This window comes from Malus domestica, chromosome 11 (genome assembly GCF_042453785.1).
Source record: "Malus domestica chromosome 11, GDT2T_hap1".
Classification (NCBI taxonomy): domain Eukaryota; kingdom Viridiplantae; phylum Streptophyta; class Magnoliopsida; order Rosales; family Rosaceae; genus Malus; species Malus domestica.
The window spans coordinates 1,293,628-1,299,297 of record NC_091671.1 but is presented as its reverse complement, the minus strand read 5'-3'; the positions used below and the strand labels follow the sequence as shown (position 1 = coordinate 1,299,297).

The window sequence follows — 5,670 nt, the reverse complement described above, 5'->3', positions numbered from 1 at the left end:
CTGATAAGGTTCTTCGCTTTGCATCGAATTAAATCACATGATCCACCGCTTGTGCAGGCCCCTGTCAATTCCTTTGAGTTTCATTCATCCATAAACAGAACTAATTGTGACATCCACATCTAACTTGAACAAATTAGTCTTTCCATTTAGGAAACACGCCTGGCAGTAGTAGCTTTAGGTTAAAGTCAAAGTTGAAATTCGATCCCTCCATCAAATGTTGAGATTTGTCTAACAAGTATTTCTTGCACTTCTACTTTTATAAGAGGGAAGAAAAAACACAAATTAATATCTTGACATTGATCAAAAATGAATTTCATGCATAACTTTCAAGAAAGCTTTGACAAAACTGGTATTCACAAGCTCTTCAATACGCCATTAGGAAAAGAAAAGGGATCGACAAAACAATGGAGACGGTCGGAAGGGCACGCACGAGATACTTGTGTCTCTTCAGTTAGCCGCCTTTCTCTTCCTTGACCTTTTTGCTTGAGGTTTTGAAGAATTCTTTGATTTATTTGTTGAGCGTTTCGGCTTCTTGCTTTCCAGCTTTGAAGGAGCTTGTTTCTCCTCTTCATCTTCTTCAGCAGAAAAGGTGTCGCTTAAAGATCCATCTTCTTCATCAGAACTGAGTACCAACTCCTGAACAATATCTTCATCCATGGCTACTTGGTCCTGGTGCTTAGTCCTTCGCTTTCTTTTCTTCTTTTTCACATCTTGGGGTGCCTCAGCTCTGCAAAACCAATAATGTTTCAACACAAATACCAAGAACAAAATTGCAAAGAAAACTAGAGAGAGAGAGAGAGAGAGAGAGAGAGAGAGAGAGAGAGAGAGAGTGTGACCATACTTGGAATCCTTTCCTGGTAACCAGGATGAACTAAAGACAGCAGTGCCTTCCTCGTCCCTGGTGTCATCTTCTTCATCGCTTTCTTGTCCTTTACTTCCAAAGACAGATGAATGCTCGCCCACAAGAACACTGGAACCCATTTGCATATTAGAAAATGGAACACTAAACATGATGTGTGAATGTGTACTAATAGACACCGTGATACAGACCTGGATTCCGATAACGAAGCATTTCTTTGTTTTGCTACTTCACGTAGAGTTGCAACATACTTCGACAGAGGGCTAGCCCCTGACTTTTTCTCCTCCTATGACAATATACATGGAATTCAGTTTCTCCAGATGATATCAAAATGAAACAAACTGAAGGAAAAGCATTCGAGGTATCTCACGAAACCAACGAATTACATCACAAATATCATTTGTTTGGGCTTGTCAGTGAAATACATCATGATAGACCTTTATTCGGATTAAAGAAAAGTTCGAAAGTTCAGTCATGAAACATCTTTCCAGGTTTGGTTCAGCAGCTTTCACCGTCCAAGAAATAGGCTCTTATGGTTATTGGCTGGTGGCAATATAGCAAAGTACACATTTACAGATATACAAAACATTGATGGCAAAATCACGCAAGAAAAAAGATAAACTATGGAAGTGCAGACCTCAAGGAAAGACGCAGCTGCAGGATCATTTGGCAGAAAAGAAATTGACATACGCCTTTCATTTGTAAAATGACAATTAGCCTCGACCTGGGACATAGAAGAGTTGAAACATTAGCTATGTACAACAAGGCTTTCTGACATTTAGAAGATGTAATTATTAAAGACTACACAATAAAATTAAAAACTTCTTTCAACCAATCAATAGTCCACACATCTCAAGCTCGGGCATGGGAGCAGAGCACATATGGTCACTAGACTTGCCACTCTAACCACATACCTGACGAATAAGCTCCCTCATTGCTTTCCGAAACCTCTCAACCTTGGTGGATTTGCAGAAGGTACGCAATCGTACGGCTGGAATAAAAGACAACTCGAGGAAAGCAACAGAACAGCTCCACTGAGCTAAATGTTCAGCAAGCTCATCTACAACAGATAACACACACGCCTCCTGAAATGCTCTGGTCTTCAGGGTTGGCTTGCTAACCTGAAAGAAAAATTATCCTCAAACTCCTACAAACAATAACAATGTAGTATTGAATTTAAAGCAGAGAAGAATGTCCCAACTAAAACATACCTTCAGTACAGTGCGCAAATCAATAGCTTTGCCAACACCACCAGTGGTGGGTCTGTTCAACTCTTTCATCTCAAGCATGTCCAAAAGCAGCATAGAAACGGGAGTGAAAGTACCAGTTGAAGCAGCAATGCGATTAAGCATTCTAATACACCTCAACCTAAGGGGAAAATATCTAGCAGTTGGAACTAGACGGGCTACCCCATAAATTACTTGCGCCAGGGGATACGCAACAGGCCTAAACTCAGGTTCTGAGCCATAGGCAGAGACGGCTCCAGTCCAGAGCTCAAGACAGTTCATGAACTTCCACTCATAAACCTTTCGGAATGCTTCCTGCAAAACGCAAAACAACATAAGTGAAATGCCAGATATATAGGGCATCTGACGCATTTTAAACTAAATACAACTTCTAGAGTTAAAAAAGAAATTGAGAAACTAGAATTTGCAACATGGAGGCAAAGGCCAACATTTTTATTCAAAGATACCAAGAAAATCCAATTTTTTCAATGTAATCAATGACATAAAAAGCTTTTACGGGCAGTTTATCTAACTGCTCTTGCCACAAGTACAACTAATTCATCTAGGTTAATCTCTTTCAGTTGGATAGCTAGTGTCGTTGGCTTTTGTGATCATCCTTAAGTTTTACAAAGATGCATGTTAGCCTACAAGAGACAATGCAATAACTAAACAAAAGGTAAACATTCATATTTCAAGGATAATAGTACCTTAGTTTTTGAACTAAGTGCTTCTCGCAGAATCATTGCTAACTGTCGAATGAAAACGAAGGCCTGTTGATATGCAGTGGGAAGGTCTACTCCGTAAAGTTCAATTACACAATTCGCACGAAATTGAACATGTTGTAATTTCGCTGCAGTTATAAACTGGCAGTTCAAGACATAGGCTTTGTATATTCCCTTGAAGGATTCATCTAAGCAATCAGATCCAAGCCGAACGCATAAATCTCTCAGAAATAAAAGGGAGACAAGAGGGAGGGAACCTCCCCCTAAACCCCATAAGTCCAAGGCAGTCTGTGAAAAGTAATACAAATTATTAGTTCCCAAGTAACCAACATAAAAAAGAGAACAAAACATTGTAAAGAGAGATGCAAGGTAAAAGTGTAAAACCCAATAACAGATATCTATTCTGAATATAATCACCACGGCTTCATCTAAAGTGTAAAAATAGGATTTATGGCCTTCAAACTTGCAACGCACAGTCATCATGCTCTATATTGGCATACTATAAATGAAGTTAATTTCGGAACAGGAAATATATAGAATTTATTGATTGCAGTGCAAACAACCCAAGGTAAAACCAGACTTCAAGCAGTAGAGTATTAAAGAATAACTGCAAAGAATAAGGAATTTTAAACGGAATATATAATTACGTGTATCTCTGCATTTACCTTAATGTACTTCCTTAAGAGAACTGGAAAAGCAGCCAAAAATATGGATGAATATTGAAGACGCCGTAAAGTAAACGATATCATTTCAGTGTCAGTCATTTGACGCAAGACGTGCAAGGCATTTCCAAGATATGACTTCACTAAATGGTTGTAGTTCTTCCATCGTTTTGTGTTCATCAGATCTAATATGGTCTCTTTCTTCCCACCAAAAGCAGGGAGCTCCAACAAGTTCCGCATTATTCCATCCATTTCCTTAAGTACAAATATCATCACTTTGTTAAAGACACTGCTAGACATAACACTAAAGTCTAACAAAGACTCATCCTCCTTATCATCACCATAGTGGCAGGCAGTGCGGAAAGCTTTCATTAGAGAATGAATAGCACTCAACTTCCCATGTTCTTTAATAGCGTTGCTCCAGGAATCAACCATTTCACTAGTAACAACTTTTTTAGATTGTTTCTTTTTCTTTTGTGCAACATCATCATCGTCTTCATATGCTTCTATCTCATCATCTTGTGTCTCAGATTCTTTCAAGTCAGCATCTGAATCTTCCTGTGTAAAATAGGGACAGACTTAATTTTAATATTAATATGTAGCTTCGCTGAGTAATATCGAAAAGTTAACAGCTTTTGCATACTCACTTCGATGTCCTCATCATCAAATTGTAGAAGTTCCTGGTCATGCTCTTTCAAGAAACCATAAAACTCAGGGTCCTGCAGGTTAAGAATTATGAATAACTTCATTACTTAAACTCCGATACCAGACTGAAACACAGATATAAAGTCAGAAAAAAATCAATAAGTTATCCGCCAGCTCATTTTACATAGTTGACGGAAAATGCAAGTTTTTCAAAATCATCAAATTTAAAGATCACATTCAGCATTTTAAATTCGGGCTGAAGCAATCCATCGTCGAGCCAATCAACCACAAAATCCAGAAACACAGTTGTTTGGGAATCACAACCAAGAAAAAAAAAAAGACAGCGAATTACGAAATGTATATATTATCGCATATATCAAATCCAACCAGCTGAAAGTTTATAATCCAACAACCTGCTGCAAACTACGAATAAAATTCGAACGTTACCAGTGTAAAATCCATATAATTGCATAAATATCAAAGTTCTAACCTTTTCGCGAAGTCTTTCAAGTTGGTCCTTATGCTCTTTCGCCTGACCCGGAGTCTTGGAGCTTTTCCCAATTTTGCTTTCACCCTTGTTTTTTCCACTTTTCGAAGTTTTCACTGAGATTGCAATCAAAGCAATGAAATTTGAAAAATTAAAACTAAAACTCAGCTTAATTATCTATAAAAGCACATACCCAGATAGAATGAGAAAAAAAATTAGAGAGAGAGAGAGAGAGAGAACCTGAGCGTTGTTCTTCCATGGCGAGGAAAGATTGGCTAAGGAGCGCAAGATTGGCTAAGGAGGTGTTCCTGTAAATGAAAAATAAAATGGAAGCTGAGAAGGTTAATTCAACCTTCGATTGAGAAACCTGAGCGTCGAAAACATACCAATCCAAACGCGGCCTTATAGAATTTGAGGAATTTACCTTAACCACTTCGCTTCGCTCCAACTCTCTGAGAAAAAAGCGACCACAAAAAACCCTAACGTTCAGTTGTGAGGTTTTGACTACTGCTTTGACTTTCTATTTTCTTTTCTTTTTTGTTTTGGGCTTAGCTATACATATGTCTTATCTTAATCCCACCAAAATGGGCTTTAGGCTTTAGCCCTTAAGCCATCTCCGACCGACCAAGTCAAAAAGTTATAAGGTTAAAAATAGTTCGAAATAACACGAAAATCGTCTCTAACCGAGAGCTAGGTCAAAGGATTTTTGGGCCCCACCAAGCCAAAATCCCCAAATCAAGCTAGCGGGCTAGCCATTTTCAACCAGCCAGCCTTCTAGCTCAACCCATTTGAATGTCAACTGCTAGCTGATGTCATGTTGCCTTCAAGTTACCGTTGGAATTCGAATAATCATTTAATACATAAGAAAAATACATCAATAGGGGCATTATTAATTAATCTACCTAGGAGAGGAATGTGTTGTGGCCTATATTTAACTGACAGGGGAAGGGGCCGGCGGTACAGAGAGAAAATATAGAGAGAGATGTTTGTAGGGTTGTGTAGTGGAATGTCTATTTCCCTGTACGCAGTGTCTTTATTTACAACAATAAGATAGAGAAGAAATCATTCT

General features: G+C 38.4%; 1 protein-coding gene across 2 annotated transcripts; it reads right to left on the bottom strand.

Moving 5' to 3' along the window:
* Positions 1 to 273: 273 nt before the first annotated feature.
* Positions 274 to 5,159, bottom strand: LOC103416086 (nucleolar complex-associated protein 2). Of its 2 annotated transcripts, none has more exons than XM_008354354.4 (12): positions 5,026 to 5,159; positions 4,842 to 4,909; positions 4,605 to 4,717; positions 4,117 to 4,188; positions 3,473 to 4,027; positions 2,793 to 3,095; positions 2,071 to 2,400; positions 1,774 to 1,980; positions 1,497 to 1,583; positions 1,051 to 1,145; positions 842 to 970; positions 274 to 727 (listed from the first exon to the last, which is right to left on the bottom strand). In XM_008354354.4, exons 2-12 carry the CDS (start codon positions 4,858 to 4,860, stop codon positions 448 to 450), a joined length of 2,190 nt encoding a protein of 729 aa, XP_008352576.2. In that variant the 5' UTR covers positions 4,861 to 4,909; positions 5,026 to 5,159; the 3' UTR covers positions 274 to 447. The 2 variants fall into 2 exon arrangements, with proteins under 2 accessions (XP_008352576.2, XP_008352577.2); XM_008354355.4 differs by having other exon boundaries at positions 4,988 to 5,088.
* Between the last annotated feature and the right edge of the window lie 511 nt (positions 5,160 to 5,670).

What these genes read in the sequence shown, in the direction of transcription:
- LOC103416086 (XM_008354354.4), bottom strand. An exon ending in TGAGGGAGCTTATTCGTCAG is followed by an intron (nt 1,584 to 1,773) that starts GTATGTGGTTAG and finishes TCTATGTCCCAG; the next exon opens with GTCGAGGCTAATTGTCATTT. An exon ending in GCTTCGTTATCGGAATCCAG is followed by an intron (nt 971 to 1,050) that starts GTCTGTATCACG and finishes AATGGGTTCCAG; the next exon opens with TGTTCTTGTGGGCGAGCATT.